The 18,090-nt window shown below is 42.2% G+C and overlaps 1 protein-coding gene across 2 annotated transcripts in view; it reads right to left on the reverse strand.

The window, feature by feature from the left end:
- The window catches only part of DYRK1A (dual specificity tyrosine phosphorylation regulated kinase 1A), an 833,667-nt gene that overhangs the window by 334,586 nt on the left and 480,991 nt on the right, over positions 1–18,090 (reverse strand). For both annotated transcript variants that reach the window (XR_008401316.1, XM_053705933.1), the window contains exon 12: positions 7,520–7,638. Coding sequence is in view for 1 of the 2 variants with exons in the window: in XM_053705933.1 (XP_053561908.1) it covers positions 7,520–7,638 (119 nt within the window). In the remaining variant the exon portion in view is untranslated. The remainder of the gene's footprint in view (positions 1–7,519; positions 7,639–18,090) is intronic.

An 18,090-nucleotide genomic window follows, 5' to 3' on the forward strand; every position in this document is an offset into this window, starting at 1 on the left:
CTCCCAAAAATAGCCTCCGAAGAAGCAAAGGTATCGAATTTGTAAAATTTTGAAAAAGTATAAAGCGAAGACCAAGTCGCAGCCTTACAAATCTGTTCAACAAGAGCCTCATTTTTAAAAGCCCATGTGGAAGCCACAGCTCTAGTAGAATGAGCAGTTATTATTTCAGGAGGCTGCTGGCCAGCAGTCTCATAGGCCAAATGGATGATGCTTTTCAGCCAAAAGGAAAGAGAGGTAGCGGTAGCCCCATGACCTCTCCGTTTACTAGAATAAACAACAAACAAAGAAGATGTTTGACGGAAATCTTTAGTTGCTTGTAAGTAGAACTTTAAAGCACGAACCACATCAAGATTGTGTAACAAACGTTCCTTCTTAGATGAAGGATTAGGACACAAAGAAGGAAACACAATCTCTTGATTGATATTCTTATTAGAAACAACCTTAGGAAGAAACCCAGGTTTTGTAAGTAAAACCACCTTATCTGCATGGAAAACAAGGTAAGGTGAATCACATTGTAAAGCAGATAGCTCAGAAACTCTTCGAGCCGAAGAGATAGCTACTAAAAACAAAACTTTCCAAGATAGAAGCTTAATATCTATGGAATGCATAGGTTCAAACGGAACCCCTTGAAGAACTTTAAGAACTAAGTTTAGGCTCCATGGCAGAACAACAGGTTTAAATACAGGCTTGATTCTGATCAAAGCCTGACTAAATGCTTGAACGTCTGGAACATCCGCCAGACGTTTGTGAAGAAGAATAGACAAAGCAGATTTTTGTCCTTTTAGGGAACTAGCAGATAATCCCTTCTCCAAACCTTCTTGGAGAAAAGACAATTTTCTTGGAATCCTAATCTTACTCCACACATGTAACTTTTGGATTCACACCAATAAAGATATTTGCGCCAAATCTTATGATAGATCTTCCTGGTGACAGGCTTTCTAGCCTGAATCATGGTATCAATGACCGACTCAAGAGAAACCACGCTTTGATAGAACCAGGCGTTCAATCTCCAAGCAGTCAGATGCAGAGAAATTAGATTTGGATGCGTGAGCGGGCCTTGGATTAGAAGGTCCCGCCTCATTGGCAGAGTCCACGGTGGAACCGACGACTTGTCCACTAGGTCTGCATACCAAGTCCTGCGTGGCCACGCAGGAGCTATCAGAATTACCGAAGCTCTCTCCTGCTTGATTCTGGCAACCAGACCTGGAAGGAGAGGAAACGGTGGAAATACATAGGCCAGATTGAAGGACCAAGGCACTGCTAGAGCATCTATCAGTACCGCCTTGGGATCCCGGGACCTGGACCCGTAGCGAGGAAGTTTGGCATTCTGACGAGACGCCATCAGATACAATTCTGGAATGCCCCATAGCTGAATCAGCTGGGCAAATACCTCCGGATAGAGTTCCCACTCCCCCGGATGAAAAGTCTGACGACTTAGAAAATCCGCCTCCCAGTTCTCTACTCCTGGGATGTGGATCGCTGAGAGATGGCAAGAGTGATCATCTGCCCACCGGATTATTTTGGTTACCTCCACCATCGCTAGATAACTCCTTGTTCCTCCTTGATGATTGATATAAGCTACAGTCGTGATGTTGTCCGACTGAAACCTGATGAATTTGGCCGCAGCAAGCTGAGGCCACGCCTGAAGTGCATTGAATATCGCTCTCAGTTCTAGAATGTTTATCGGAAGGAGAGCTTTCTCCCGAGACCATAAGCCCTGTGCTTTCAGGGAATTCCAGACTGCACCCCAGCCAAGCAGGCTGGCATCTGTCGTTACAATGAGCCACTCTGGCCTGCGGAAACACATTCCCTGGGACAGGTGGTCCTGAGACAACCACCAGAGAAGAGAATCTCTGGTCTCCTGGTCCAGATGCAGTTGAGGAGATAAATCTGCATAATCCCCATTCCACTGTTTGAGCATGCATAGCTACAGTGGTCTGAGGTGTAGGCGGGCAAAAGGAACTATGTCCATTGCCGCTACCATGAGTCCGATTACCTCCATACACTGAGCCACTGATGGCTGAGGAATAGAATTAAGAGTTCGGCAAGTGGTTAAGAGTTTTAACTTTCTGACCTCCGTCAAATATTTTCATTTCTACCGAGTCTATCAGAGTCCCTAGGAAGGAAACTCTTGTAAGAGGGAAGAGAGAACTCTTTTTTTTTTTTTTTTTTTTTTTTAAAGGCTTTATTGAAGTGAATAGTTACAAACAAGACATATCAATGCAGTAATACAATAGGTACATGAACGAAAAGTTTATAACAGCAGCAAAGATACAAAACATTTTCACTTCGCAGTATATTTCGCCCAGTCCGCCGGACTGACCTTTGGAGTGAGCAATCATAGTTTTATATAATTTTTTCAAAACGTAAAGTTACATCATCATAGTACCAGTCTAATGACAATGTAATCAAAGGTATAGAAAGTATTTAAGAAGAAAAGGAATTGGGGATGAGAAGGGTAATAGAGGGAAGAAAAGAGGGAAGGAATAAAAAAAAAAAAAAAAAAAGAAACAGCCATCAACGACCAACCCGAGTAGGTATAATCCTATTTGATTTAAATTGTGCCCCGCCATAAAGCTAGTATCATTTCATATGTACCGAGGTTATGGGTTTTCAGGTAGTGGTACCTTTCCAGGTTCAAGATTTCCTCCACCTGGGTGTACCAGTCCCCCAGGGTAGGAGGATTTTGAGATTTCCATTTTTTCGGGATTAATTTTTTTGCACTGGTAATCATTATCAGTAGAAGAGAGAGATGTGCAGCACTTTGTGTTTTAGGTAAAGACAGAAATAGCAAAATGTCAGGTGTGTATGGGATGTCTAAATTTAGGATTTCCCCCATCTTTTTCATAACTCCCTTCCAAAAAGACAATATGCAGGGGCAATGCCACCAGATGTGTAAAATTGATCCGTTTTCCCCGCACACCCTCCAGTATAATGGGCTAATTGTAGGAAATATCTTATGGAGCCTTACAGGAGTAAGGTACCATCTGCTCAGGTATTTAATGTGTAGTTCCTGAATTGTTGACGATACTGATGATTTCTTAATTAATCTAAAGGCCCTCAACCAGGGGTCAGAGTCAAAATCTAAGCCCAACTCAGCTGTCCATTGCTTTGTGTATGTTGGTAGTGCCTCAGAGCCCCGGAGAACTAATGACCTATACATTATGGATATCAAGTGCCTGGGAGCAGTGTCCATTACGCATATTTTTTCAAAATTCGTAAGTGTTCTCCCTAGTTCCTGTTTATATTTATGACTTAATATAAAGTGGTGCATCTGGCGATAGTGTAACCACGAGGAGAAAATTGTGGGATATGTTCTTACTAGATCTGCTTGCGGTGTGATTTTCCCATTTACTATTATTCCAAAAACGGATCCCTCCTTAATTTTATATGGGGCAAGTTTATAGGAAGAGAGAACTCTTTTATATGTTCCCCTTCCACCCGTGAGATCTCAGAAAAGCCAACACGATGTCCGTGTGAGACTTGGCTAGCTGGAAAGTCGATACCTGAATTAAGAGGTCGTCTTGATAAGGCGCCACTGCTATGCCCCGTGGTCGTAGAACCGCCAGAAGGGACCCTAGCACTTTTGTGAAAATTCTGGGAGCCGTGGCCAACTCGAAGGGAAGGGCCACAAACTGGTAATGCCGGATTAGAAAGGCGAATGAGGAATTGATGATGATCTCTGTGAATAGGGATGTGTAGATACGCATCCTTTAAGTCCACGGTAGTCATATATTGACCCTCCTGGATCAGAGGTAGAATAGTCCGAATAGTCTCCATCCTGAATGATGGAACTTTGAGGAACTTGTTTAGAATTTTGAGTTCCCTCTTTCTTGGGAACCACAAACGGGTTTGAATAAAACCCTAGCCCCTGTTCCTCTTTTGGGACTGGGCAGATCACTCCCATGGTATATAGGTCTTCTACACAGCGTAAGAACACCTCTCTCTTTGTCTGGTTTACAGACAATCGAGAAATGTGAAATCTCCCCCTTGGAAGGGAGCCTTTGAATTCCAGAAGATATCCCTGGGACACAATTTCTAAAGCACAGGGATCGTGAACATCTCTCGCTCAAGCCTGAGTGAAGAGAGAGAGTCTGCCCCCTACTAGATCCGGTCCCGGATCGGGGACTACCCCTTCATGCTGTTTTAGAAGCAGCTACAGGCTTCATGGCCTGTTTACCCTTGTTCCAAGCCTGGTTAGGTCTCCAGACTGACTTGGATTGGGCAAAATTCGCCTCTTGCTTTGCAGTAGAGGAAGCTGAAGTGGGACCACTCTGAAAGTTCCGAAAGGAACGAAAATTATTCTGTTTGGTCCTCATCTTATTTGATCTATCCTGAGGGAGGGCATGACCTTTCCCTCCAGTGATGTCTGAAATAATCTCTTTCAGTTCAGGCCTGAATAGGGTCTTACCTTTGAAAGGAACGTTCAAAAGTTTAGATTTAGATGACACATCAGCAGACCAGGATTTAAGCCATAACGCCCTGCGTGCTAAAATGGCAAAACCTGAATTCCTTGCCGCTAATTTAGCCAGTTGAAATGCAGAATCCGTAATAAAAGAATTAGCCAACTTAAGGGCCTTAATTCTGTCCATAATCTCCTCTAATGGAGTCTCCATTTGAAGAGCCTTCTCTAGAGCCTCAAACCAGAAAGCAGCTGCAGTCGTTACAGGAACAATGGACGCAATAGGTTGGAAAGAAAAACCTTGATGAACAAAAATTTTCTTCAAGAGACCCTCTAATTTTCTATCCATAGGATCTTTGAAAGCACAACTGTCTTCGATAGGTATAGTTGTACGCTTAGACAGAGTAGAAATAGCTCCCTCCACCTTAGGAACTGACTGCCATGAGTCCCTTATGGTGTCAGATATGGGAAACATTTTCTTAAAAACAGGAGGGGGAGTGAACGGAATACCTGGTCTATCCCACTCCTTAGCAATAATATTCACAATCCTCATGGGACTGGAAAAACATCAGTGTAAACAGGAACCTCTAAGTATCTATCCATTTTACACAATTTCTCTGGGACCACTATAGGGTCACAATCATCTAGAGTTGCTAATACCTCCCTAAGCAATAAGCGGAGGTGTTCAAGTTTAAATTTAAAGGCCGTCATATCAGAATCTGTCTGAGGAAGCGTCTTTCCTCAATCAGAAATTTCTCCCTCAGATAACAAATCCCTCGCCCCTTCAGAGCATTGTGAGGGCATATCAGATACGGCTACTAAAGCATGAAACGGCTCAGCATTTTTTCTTAACCCAGAGCTGTCCCGCTTTCCTTGTAAACCAGGCAGTTTGGATAAAACCTCTGTGAGGGTTGTATTAATAACTGTGGCCATGTCTTGTAAAGTAAATGAATTCGACACACTAGAGGTACTTGGCGTCACTTGTGCGGGCGTTACTGGTTGTGACACTTGGGGAGAGCTAGATGGCGAACCCTCATTTACTTCTGACTGAGAATCATCTATTGCTCTATTTTTAAGTGCTAATATATGTTCTTTAAAATTTATAGACATATCAGTACAATTGGGACACATTCTAAGAGGGGGTTCCACAATGGCTTCCAAATGTAACAAGCAAGCTTGGAAAACACTGTAATCAAAGTAAATAACACTTAGAAATAAAATGGTACTATGCTTTTAAGAGAAAAAAAGCTGCACAAGTTCTGCAAAACAGTGTAAAAAAGCAGTAAACTTAACAAAATGTTTAAAGTAGTATCTTACAGCCTAAGTAACTTTGCACAGCTATGCAAATAAACAATTAACCCCTTAATGGCAAAACCGGATTGAAAAAAAAAGTCAAAACCGGTAAAAAAGACTTTTAGCACCTGCTGCTGTGGCGCCTACCTGCCCTTCAGAACGATTTGTGGGGAAAAAAAATCCTTTACAGCCCTCAAACACAGCAGGAACTACTGGAGAAGCAGTTGGATGTCTCTAAGGAAAAGAAACTGCGCAACTGAGGCGCGAAAATAGGCCCCTCCCACCTCACTCAATGTTTTGAGGCCTATCAAACAAACACCAGAGTGTCTCTTAATTAACCATGTGGGTTAAAAAACCCCAAAACAAGCCACAATGACCCCTTTAGTCCCTTCAAAAAAACGTTATAATTGCATCATTTACTGAAAAAACAAAAACGTTTTTTTCTAACAGTGTCACCAGTAACTTATGAGCCCTTCAAGCAAGCTGAAATTCCTATCCAAGTGTCTGAATACAGCTTACCCTTCCCTCATGGGGATATTGCCAGCCTTTTCTAGAATTAACAGTCTGTCTAGAAAAAATATAGACTGAACATACCTCATATGCAGCTTAGCATGCAAACCGTTCCCCCAACTGAAGTTTTCCTGTACTCTTCAGCCCTTGTGAGAACAGCATTGGACCTTAGTTACAAAGTGCTAAGATCATAATCCTCCTTGCAGAAATCTTCATCCCTTTTCTGCCAGAGAGTAAATAGTACACACCGGTACCATTTAAAATAACAAACTTTTGCTTGAGAAATAAAAAACTAACATTTTTGTCACCACACTCGCTCTGCACTTCCTAGTTTCTTAGAGTAGGCAAAGAGAATGACTGGGGGGTGCAGCTAAGGGGGGAGCTATATAGACAGCTCTGCTGTGGGTGCTCTCTTTGCCACTTCCTGTAGGGGAGGAGAATATCCCACAAGTAAGGATGAATCCATGGACTCGATACATCTTACAAGAGAAAGGCATATATCCCTCCTGAGGAACAACTCTGAAATCTTCTGACACTTCTCTGCCATCCTCCTGTGACGAAAGGAAAAGAATGACTAGGGGATGGGGAAGTGGGAGAGGTATTTAAAGGGCCACTGTAAGTAAATATTTTCTATGCCTGTTACTAACTAACTACCCCAAATACGCTTTTTATCAATAGCATTTCATTAACATATCTCTACCGTATATCAGAAATCTTGTCTGCAAATTTAATTGTTTTCCAAATCCCCTCTGTGGGTATCCTTTGCTCTGTACCAATCCGTTTACAATACCTAGGTTTCAAAATGGCGCTTTAAACACAAAGTTATTGGTTTAAGTATTTTGAACATGCAGTGCTGAAAATAGTGGGCAGGATAACGTGACATCATCGGCGAATAAAAGATATAACTTTTAGAACATTATGAAACTTCGTTTTGGAGAAAATATAGGTCAGTAGGTTTTAATTAATGTTTATTAACTTTAATATGTTAGTTGTTTAGCTTAAAAATTATAACAGAAAGTAATCCTTTAAGCCTTTGGCTGGGGGGTGTTTGCCTCCTCCTGGTGGCCAGGTTCAGTATTTCCCAACAGTAAGGAATGAAGTTGTGGACTCTCCTTGTATTAAGAAGGAAATTGCATGTTCTATCTTAATTATGAATGAAAAAAAAAACTGGGTTTAGTTTTTTTAAGGAAACACCCTTGGCACCGGATGAAAAATAAATAAATCCCTCCATCAATATTAACTGCTTTATTTATTTTACTTAATGTCCTTTTAAAAGAGGGTTTTTTTTTGCAAACCATTTCCAGTCAAGATTACCTGAGGACTGTGTGCCTCACAATCCATAGCTTGAACAGCAGCAGTAAAACCACTATGTCTGTGTTGATGTGTTGGATCGGACCTTGCTCTTCCACTGTTACTCGTCCCTGAAGAACCACCTAAATAAATAAATAATATATATGTAAAATCATTAAAATGAAAAATAAATATGTCAAAAACAAAACTAAAACAGTATAAATAGGGTTTGTAATACTTTATCATTAAGTTTAAATCAAGAAAAACTCCTTAGTACAGAAATACCAAGGCACAGAGATATAAAGGCTCTCTCTACAGGGACAGTACACCTTTTTGCAGGAGAATATCAAACACACCCTTGAAACTCTCCAGACCTGTGCTTTATGCTACGACGACAATAAAAGTAGATATTTCACACATACTCTGTACAACTGGAATTAACGCACACTAGAACATTTGTAAATACACATTCAGTTAGGAAACCAATTATCTAAATAGTGTAACAAGATTTCCAACTATATTAAAATGTACAATAAAATGTAATGTACAATATATCACGCAGTTGTAGGAGTCTGATGCCCACATTTAAAGCAGTTTGATTAGTTGGTCATTCCTGTAAGTATATTTCAACATACATGAACGTGAGATTTACAATTGCTCAGTGGTAACACTTTTAAAGTCCACAACTAAAATAAACCAGGTGAAAACGTATTACTAGTTACATTCATGAAGCTATTTAAAAAATAATCTTTTTTGCAATAAAATATTATTGCAACCCATGACAGATTTTTCAGTTAGTTAAAAAGAGAGAATAGTAGCTCCATGCTGGAAAAAAAAAACTCCTCTTCAGTGAGCATGCCAAATTATGTGGCATCTTTCCCTTTTGTGAAAGACACAACGATTGATAGAGACCATTGAAGGGACGAGGCATTGGCAATGCAGGCTGGAAAATAGGTGCCAATGAAAGTAAGGTCTGCAGCAAAATCCCGAGCACTGTGTAGCAAGGTGTCAGGGGCCATGAACTTAAATTATTCTTATTTTTATGGTAGTTAAAGAAAATATAAAATATTTTATGGCTTGCAAGACACAAGATAGAATATGTATCGATATTCTTTGGAGAAAAACAACCTACCAATAATTGATGGGGACCACTGAAAGGAAATAGCATTGGCACTGCAGCTGTCAACCGGGTCTCCAACGAAGCAGTAGGCTTGCCAAGTTTTCCAAGCCTAAAGGGCACTTACTGTCTGTAGACTCAACTATACCAAAGGTAACCTATACCAAATTAACTGAGAAATGGATTCCATACTGCTTAAATTCACAAGTAACTATGAATATTAGATAATATTAGATAACGAGTTTCCATGTTGTTTTGAAGGCAAAGGCCTCTATTTAAGAAAGGTCTTGCGGACCTGATCCAAAAGTGCGGATCAGGTCCGCAAGACCTTGCTGAATGCAGAGAGCAATACGCTCTCCGTATTCAGCATTGCACCAGCAGCTCACAAGAGTTGCTGGTGCAACGCAGCCCCCTGCTGACTCGCGGGCCAATCGGCTGCCAGCAGGGAGGTGTCAATCAACCCGATTGTATTTGGTCGGGTTGAATTAAGGCGATTCCTGTCCGCCTGCTAAGAGCAGGCAGACAGGGTTATGGAGCAGCAGTCTTTCCATTTGGAGCTTGATAGATAGGCCCCAAAGGGTGGTCACACCAAATATTGATTTGATTGAGATTTTTCTTCAGTTCACTCACTTTGCATTTTTGTTAATTGATAAAAAAGAAACTATTAACATTTTTAGATTTGAAAGCATTCTTACTTTACAGCAAAAGTTCTTAGTATATTTCCTATCCATGTGAAAACTTTTTTCGTGAAACTTTACTGCAGACCAAGTTAAATGGTGACATCACTAATTAACTGCTTAAACAGTCCTAAGCATCTATACTATAATTGCGTTTGTAATGTCCTTCGCCGTCGGCAGTTGCGCATGCATCCTCAAAGGAATGTTGGCAGCGCGAGGCAGCCAACAGAATGTACCTGGATGCAGCGAAGGCAGACGGAGCATTAAAAAAAACAAAAAAAAACAAATGCCCGTAATAAGCATGTTAAAAACACATAACTGCCCGCAATATGTATGTAAAAAACAAATAACCGCACGCAATAAGTATTAAAAAAAAACCTAAGCGCCCGCAATAAGTATTTAAAAAAAATAAAAACTAACCGCCCATACAAAGTATTAAGAAAAACAAACTACCTAATAAAATTATTACCCTCTAAACCGCCAACCCCCTACAACGCATTAAACCTAATTTACCTATTAATTCCTACACCACCAACCCCCACAACGCAAACACTAATTCAATGACAAAGCCCCCTAATCTAACACCCCTAAATTAACCCCTTAATTACAATAAAAATAAACTACATTACAATAAAAAATACAAAAAAATTGCATTACCTTAATCTAACATTACAGAAAATAAAAAGGCTAACATTACAAACAATAACACATTATCCAAAATAAAAAAATTAAACCTAATCCCTATGAAAATAAAAAAGCCCCCCCCAAATAAAAACACCCCCTAATTGAATGCTAAACTACCAATAGCCCTTAAAAGGGCTTTTTGTAGGGCATTGCCCTAAGTTAAACAGCTCTTTTACATTAAAAATAAACAAAGAACCCCCTAACAGTAAAACCCCCCACCCACCAAACCCCCAAAATAATAAAAAAATAACACTAATAAACCTAATCTACCCATTGCCCTGAAAAGGGCATTTGTATGGGCATTGCTCTTAAAAGGGCATTTAGCTCTTTTTCACTGCCCTCAAAAGGGCATTTAGCTCTTTTAAGAAAGCCCCCCAAAAAAACCTAATAGTTAGGGCCGCCGTTCAGGAAGAAAAGAAAATTATCAGGAAAACATAATTTAAGTTTTTCTTCATAAACGGGGAGAGTCCACAGCTGCATTCATTACTTTTGGGAAAACAATACTCAAGCTATAGAGGACACTGAATGCAAAACAGGCGGGTACAAAAGGCGGCCCCTTCCGAGGGCACCACAGCCTGAAAACACCCAAACTCCAGACAGAAAAAACTGCTTCACTAGAAGCCAAAGGACAAAAATGAAAGGCCCAAGTAACTGCCCAACAGTTCGAACCAGCAAGGCCCTTGCTAGAGACCGCTCAGGTTATTAGACTTGACCGAGCCAAAAAGACTCTAAGGAGACAAAGTACCGCAGGCACGCAGCCCGCCAAATAAACTTTAGACCCCGGATCAGAAGCAAGAGGAGACATCCACATTCTCCCAAAAGGGTAGAAAAAAGGACTCAGATAAGGGAGTCCGAAGGGCCCCCAGAACCCAAAAGGACTAGGGCAAAAAGAAAACCCAAAGGTAACTCCAAGAGAGTGAACCAGGATGAAACAGGGCGGAACCTATGAAAAACCCTACCGACCCAGCTGAGCAAGGAGAGGATGTTTAAATCCCCCATCTGCATAGAACCAAGGGACCAAAGTAAAAACCCTGAAACTTAATGGTACATGAAACCCAAAAAATGTATTTCATGATTCAGAAAGAGAATACGATTTTAAACAAATTTCCAGTTTACTTCTATTATTTAATTTGCTTCCTTCTCTTGTTTTCCTTTGCTGAAAGGTTTATCTAGGCAAGCTCAGGAGCAGCAGAGAACCTAGCTTCTAGCTGTTGATTGGTGGCTGAATATATATATATATATATACACTGATTGCCATTGGCTCACCCATGTGTTTAGTTAGAAACCATTAGTGCATTGCTGCTCCTTCAACAAATTATACCAAGAGAATGAAACAAATTAGATAATAGAAGTAAATTAGAAAGTTGTTTAAAATGTGATTCTTTATCTGACTTTTGGGTTTCATGTCCCTTTAAGGAGAAGGAAAAACCCCTCTCCTACACAGAGCGCTAACTCGCACACAGGATAGAGCAACCGAAAGACAAACTGTCCCCGGGAGTTGTTGAAAAACAGCATCAGAATATCTGAATATGCTCCTTCGAAGCTATAGGCATCCTACTGTAAAGCAGGACTTAAGGGACAGTCTACCATAGAATTGTTATTGTTTTAAAAGATAGATAATCCCTTTATTACCTATTCCCCAGTTTTGCATAACCAACACAGTTATATTAATATACTTTTTACCTCTGTGATTACCTTGTATCTAGGAACCTTCTTCCAGCCCCCTGATCACATGACTGTGACTGTTTATTATCTATTGTCTTGCATTTAGCATTGTTATGTGCTAAATCTTAAATAACCCCCAGTGCCTGAACACAGTGTTATCTATATGGCCCACGTGTACTTTCTGTCTCTTTGTGTTGAAAAGAGATTTAAAAAGCATGTGATAAGAGGCAGCCCTCAAAAGCTTAGAAATTAGCATATGAGCCTACCTATGTTTAGTTTAAACTAAGAATACCAAGAGAAAAAAGCAAATTTGTTTAGAAAAGTAAATTGGAAAGTTGATTAAAATTAAAAGTCCTATCTGAATAATGAAAGTTTGATTTATACTAGACTGTCCCTTTAGTGAACACAAGTCGCCAACCCTAGCTAGTAAACTGCACAGGACCGTCCTTAGAGAAGAAGAACTCCGAGTAGTGCAGAACAACTCCTTCCCAAGAAGGCAGGAAAAGAAAAGAATAGAACCCAGAAAACAGTAGAGAAACTAACTGTCGAGGAGGGATCCACTGTGAAGCCTCTCACCTAAGGAAGGCTCACAATATCTAACTGATACGTGGCCAAGATCAACAGATCAGACCAATCCCTGACCCTCGTTCTGGGCAACGGACCAAGCATCAAAATGACTGATTATGTCTGAAAATACAAGGGAATTAAAAATTCCATGATCATCAAGACCATCAGGAAGTAAAAGGGAGGGGATCAAGCCCCCCACCCCCCAAAAAAACAGCTCGGGTTCCAGAACCCAGTTGCAGCCCCTTTCCCAAAGACGAAGGATACTCCCAAAAGGAGACCCTCTACTGAAACTACGGTAATGGCATGGCACAAGAAATCCATCCCTTCACAGTGACATCCTGTACGCAAGGCAGGGGGGACAACCCCACTGAACAGAGGAAGAAAGAGTACCCCCAAGCACCAGGTGGATACTATGGAATGCAAAATTTACCCCAAGGGAGGAAAAACGAAACCAGAACTTAAACAGCTTGCTAGCACACATTGAAGGTGAAAATAGCTGAAGCTGGTTTCAAACTGCAAACCTTCCGCTTGCTAGGCAGACAAGCTAACCATCAGGCTACTACAGCGGGACCGGAGTGTAAAGCTGTAGATGGACTCAAAAGGTCAAATACTGAATGAAGAACCATCCGGCCATTATGGCCGGCCCAGTAGAAAGTCTAATCCTCTGTAAAAAGAGAATTTTGCCCGTAGGAACAGAAGATGTTCCGGAACCGGGAAACTGGACCGTCCAGAACCAGTCCTAAGGGATCTGGATACAGACCCTCAAAGTGTCAAGTCAAGGACAAAAAACCCGGACACGGCTTTAAATAATTAATAACCCCTGAGGAACCACCAGGTTACCCCATACGAAGCAGACTTTGCACCACAGGCAATGCAATCACAGTCATATCCAAGACACCTTGGACACTAAACTCTCACGTAAGTGTCCCAGACACAGAGTGCTTAAGACACCCACAGCGGGATACAACTCCCAGCTTAAAGGGTGTTAGGCAATGATGAAAGCCACACAGCTACTCTGGAGGATCCTAAAGGCTCTAGGGACAACACGCACTAAGTCTAAGAGAAAGGAAACGCACAAGAGAACAGAACTCAAACCTTAGAAATTCTGGATTGAGAAGATAACAAAAGTCTCCAAGATCCTCTCAGGATCCTCTTCCCTGGAAGCCAATACAGCTTGAGGAATTAATGAAGTAACGAGCCTCCTAACCCCTGGCGGGTGAAAACCCAAAAACGCCTAAGCAGGGGCGAACACAGGAAAAAAGGGAGACAACCTAATCTGCAAATCTCCCAAAATATGGTAGCAGACGAGATCCCGGAAGAAGAGAAAGCCAAAAGGCTCTAACTTCCCGAAACAGATGACCAGAAGGCCAACCCCAATGAAAGGGGACAAAAAGGCCCAAACAGCCTCAACCCCAAGGAAGAGACACCGTAATCAAGGAAAACAGAGTCTAAGAGGAGAAAACCTCAAAATAGAAGACAAGGAAAACTCACCCAGAGTGATCCTTAGTAGGATCCGCTCTGGACCCACTCCAACAAAATGAACAGGCAAATGAGGACTGAATTACAATCCCCTGATGCCCCATCCAAAACAAGAACCAGCCTGACCTTGGTAACAAAAGGCCTCCTCTGCCATGTTTTAGCCCTGCATGGGCAGAGCCTCAAAAAAGTAAATTTATGCCTACCTGATAAATTGATTACTTCTATGATACGACAAGTCCACGGATTCATCCTTTACTTGTGGGATATTATCCTCCTGCTAACAGGAAGTGGCAAAGAGCACCACAGCAGAGCTGTCTATAGAGCTCCTCCCTTGACTCCACCCCCCAGTCATTCGACCGAAGGTATAGGAAGAAAAAGGAGAAACTAAAAGGTGCAGAGGTGACTGAAGTTTTAAATAAAAAAAAATATAATCTGTCTTAAATTGACAGGGCGGGCCGTGGACTCTTATCATAGAAGAAATCAATTTATCAGGTAAGCATAAATTTACTTTTCTTCTATAAGATACGACGAGTCCACGGATTCATCCTTTACTTGTGGGATACAATACCAAAGCTACAGGACACGGATGAACGGGAGGGAAAAGACAGATACCTAAACAGAAGGCACCACTGCTTGAAGAACTTTTCTCCCAAAAATAGCCTCCGAAGAAGCAAAAGTGTCAAATTTGAAAAATTTGGAAAAGGCATGAAGGGAAGACCAAGTCGCAGACTTACAAATCTGTTCAACAGAAGCATCGTTTTTAAAAGCCCAAGTGGAAGCCACCGCTCTAGTAGAATGAGATGTAATCCTTTCAGGAGGCTGCTGTCCATCAGTCTCGTATGCCAAACGGATGATGCTTTTCAGCCAAAAAGAAAGAGAGGTAGCCATAGCTTTTTGATCTCTACGTTTTCCAGAATAGACAACAGAGAAGATGTTTGACGGAAATCCTTGGTCGCTTGCAAGTAAAACTTCAAGGCACAAACCACGTCCAAGTTAGGTAACAGACGCTCCTTCTTAGAAGAAGGGTTAGGACACAGAGAAGGAACAACAATTTCCCGATTAATATTCTTGACTGAACATCTGCCAGACGCTTGTGCAGTAAGATTGACAAAGCAGATATCTATCCCTTTAAGGAACTAGCTGATAACCCCTTCTCCAATCCTTCTTGGAGAAAGGACAAAATCCTAGGAATCCTGATCTTACTCCATAAGTAGCCTTTGGATTCGCACCAATAACGATATTTACGCCATATCTTATGGTAAATTTTCCTAGTGACAGGCTTTCGAGCCTGAATCAAGGTATCTATGACCGACTCAGAGAATCCCCGCTTTGATAAAATCAAGCGTTCAATCTCCAGGCAGTCAGCTGCAGAGAAACTAGATTTGGAAGTTGGAACGGACCCTGAATGAGAAGGTCCTGTCTCATTGGCAGTTTCCACGGTGGCAGAGATGACATCTCCACCAGATCTGCATACCAAGTCCTGCGTGGCCACGTAGGTGGTATCAAAAATACCGAAGCCCTCTCCTGTTTGATTCTGGCAATCAGACTAGGAAGGAGAGGAAAAGGAGGAAACACATAAGCCAGGTTGAACGACCACGGTACTGCTAGAGCATCTATCAGTACTGCTTGAGCATCCCTTGATCTGGACCCGTAACAAGGAAGTTTGGCATTCTGACGAGATGCCATCAGATCCAATTCTGGTGTGCCCCATTGATGAATCAATTGTGCAAACACCTCCGGATGGAGCTCCCACTCCCCCGGATGAAAAGTCTGACGACTGAGAAAATCCGCTTCCCAGTTCTCCACTCCTGGGATATAGATTGCTGATAGATGGCAAGAGTGAGTCTCTGCCCATTGAATGATTTTGGAAACCTCTATCATCGCTAGAAAACTCTTTGTTCCCCCTTGATGATTGATATATGCTACTGTCGTGATATTGTCCGACTGGAATCTTATGAATTTGGCCGAAGCAAGCTGAGGCCACGCCTGGAGCGCATTGAATATCGCTCTCAGTTCTAGAATATTTATTGGAAGGAGAGCCTCCTCCTGAGTCCACACACCCTGTGCCTTCAAGGAATTCCAGACTGCACCCCAGCCCAAGAGGCTGCCGTCCGTCGTCACTATGACCCATTCTGGCCTGCGGAAACACAGACTGTGAAAACCACCAAAGAAGAGAGTCTCTGGTCTCTTGATCCAGATATATCTGAGGAGATAAATTTGCATAATCCCCATTCCACTGTCTGAGCATGCACAGTTGCAGTGGTCTGAGATGCAAGCGAGCAAACGGAACTATGTCCATTGCCGCTACCATTATTCCAATTACCTCCATACACTGAGCCACTGACGGCTGAGGAATGGAAAGAAGTGCTCGGCAGGTGGTTAAGATCTTTGATTTTCTGATCTCCGTCAGAATTTTTTTTATGTCTACCGAGTCTATCAGAGTTCCCAGGAATGGAACTCTTGTGAGAGGGATAAGTGAACTCTTCTTTATGTTCACCTTCCACCCGTGAGATCTTAGAAAAGCTAACACGATGTCCGTGTGAGATTTGGCTAGTTGGTAAGTCGACGCCTGAATTAAGATATCGTCCGGATAAGGCGCCACAGTTATGCCCCGCAGCCTTGGAACTGCCAGAAGGGACCATAGCACCTTTGTGAAAATTCTGGGAGCTGTGGCCAACCCGAAGGGAAGAGCCACAAACTGGTAATGCTTGTCCAGAAAGGTGAACCTGAGGAACTGGTGATGATCTTTGTGGATAGGGATGTGTAGATACGCATCCTTTAAGTCCACTGTGGTCATATATTGACCCTCCTGGATCATTGGTAAAATTGTCCGAATGGTCTCCATCTTGAAGGATGGGACTCTGAGGAATTTGTTTAGGATTTTTAGATCTAAAATTGGTCTGAAGGTTCCCTCTTTTTTGGGAACCACGAACAGATTGGAGTAAAACCCCTGCCCCTGTTCTGCTTTTGGAACTGGGTAGATTACACCCATAGTATATAGGTCTTCTACACAGCGTAAGAACGCCTCTCTTTGTCTGGTTTACAGACAACCGTGAAAGATGAAATCTCCCCCTTGGAGGAGAATCTTTGAAGTCTAGAAGATACCCCTGGGTCACGATTTCTAAAGCCCAGGAATCCTGAACGTCTCTTGACCAAGCCTGAGCGAAGAGAGAAAGTCTGCCCCCTACTAGATCCGGTCCTGGAATCGGGGGCTGCCCCTTCATGCTGTCTTGGTAGCAGAAGCGGGCTTCTTGGCCTGTTTACCTTTATTCCAGGTCTGGTTAGGTCTCCAGACTGACTTGGATTGAGCAAAATTCCCCTCCTGCTTTGTGGCAGGGGAGGAGGTAGAGGGTCCACCTTTGAAGTTTCGAAAGGAACGAAAATTATTTTGTTTGGTCCTCATTCTATTTGTCTTATCCTGAGGAAGGGCATGGCCTTTTCCTCCAGTGATGTTGGAAATGATCTCCTTCAGTTCAGGCCCGAATAGGGTCTTACCTTTGAAAGGAATAGCTAATAGCTTAGATTTTGATGACACATCAGCAGACCAGAACTTAAGCCATAACGCTCTACGCGCTAAAATGGCAAAACCTGAATTCTTTGCCGCTAATTTAGCCAGTTGAAAAGCGGCATCTGTAATAAAAGAATTAGCTAGCTTGAGAGCCTTAATTCTATCTAAAATATCATCTAATGGGGTCTCAACCTTAAGAGCCTCCTCTAGAGCCTCGAACCAAAAAGCAGCTGCAGTAGTTACAGGAACAATGAACGCTATAGGTTGTAGAAGAAAACCCTGATGAATAAACTTATCCATATGATCTTTGAAAGCACTACTGTCCTCAATAGGTATAGCTGTACGCTTAGCCAGGGTAGAACTAGCTCCCTCCACCGTCTGCCACGAATCCCGAATGGTGTCAGATATGGGAAACATTTTCTTAAAAGTAGGAGGGGGAGAGAACGGAATGCCTGGTCTATCCCATTCCTTAGTAACAATGTCCGAAATCCTCTTAGGGACCGGAAAAACATTAGTGTAAGAAGGAACCTCTAGATATCGATCCATTTTACACAATATCTCAGTTGGAATTACAATAGGGTCACAATCATCCAGAGTCGCTAAAACCTCCCTGAGCAACAAGTGGAGGTGTTCAAGCTTAAACTTAAAAGCCGTCATATCTGAGTCTGTTTGAGGGAACATCTTTCCTGAATCAGAAAGCTCTCCCTCAGACAGAAATTCCCCCACCCCCAATTCAGAACATTGTGAGGGTACATCGGAGATGGCTAATAAAGCGTCAGAGGGCTCAGCATTTACTCTAATACCGTACCTACTGCGCTTCCCCTGCAAACCAGGCAGTTTAGATAATACCTCTGTGAGGGTAGTAGACATAACTGCGGCCATATCTTGCAGGGTGAAA

The sequence above is a fragment of the Bombina bombina genome, chromosome 3 (genome assembly GCF_027579735.1).
Source record: "Bombina bombina isolate aBomBom1 chromosome 3, aBomBom1.pri, whole genome shotgun sequence".
Taxonomy (NCBI): domain Eukaryota; kingdom Metazoa; phylum Chordata; class Amphibia; order Anura; family Bombinatoridae; genus Bombina; species Bombina bombina.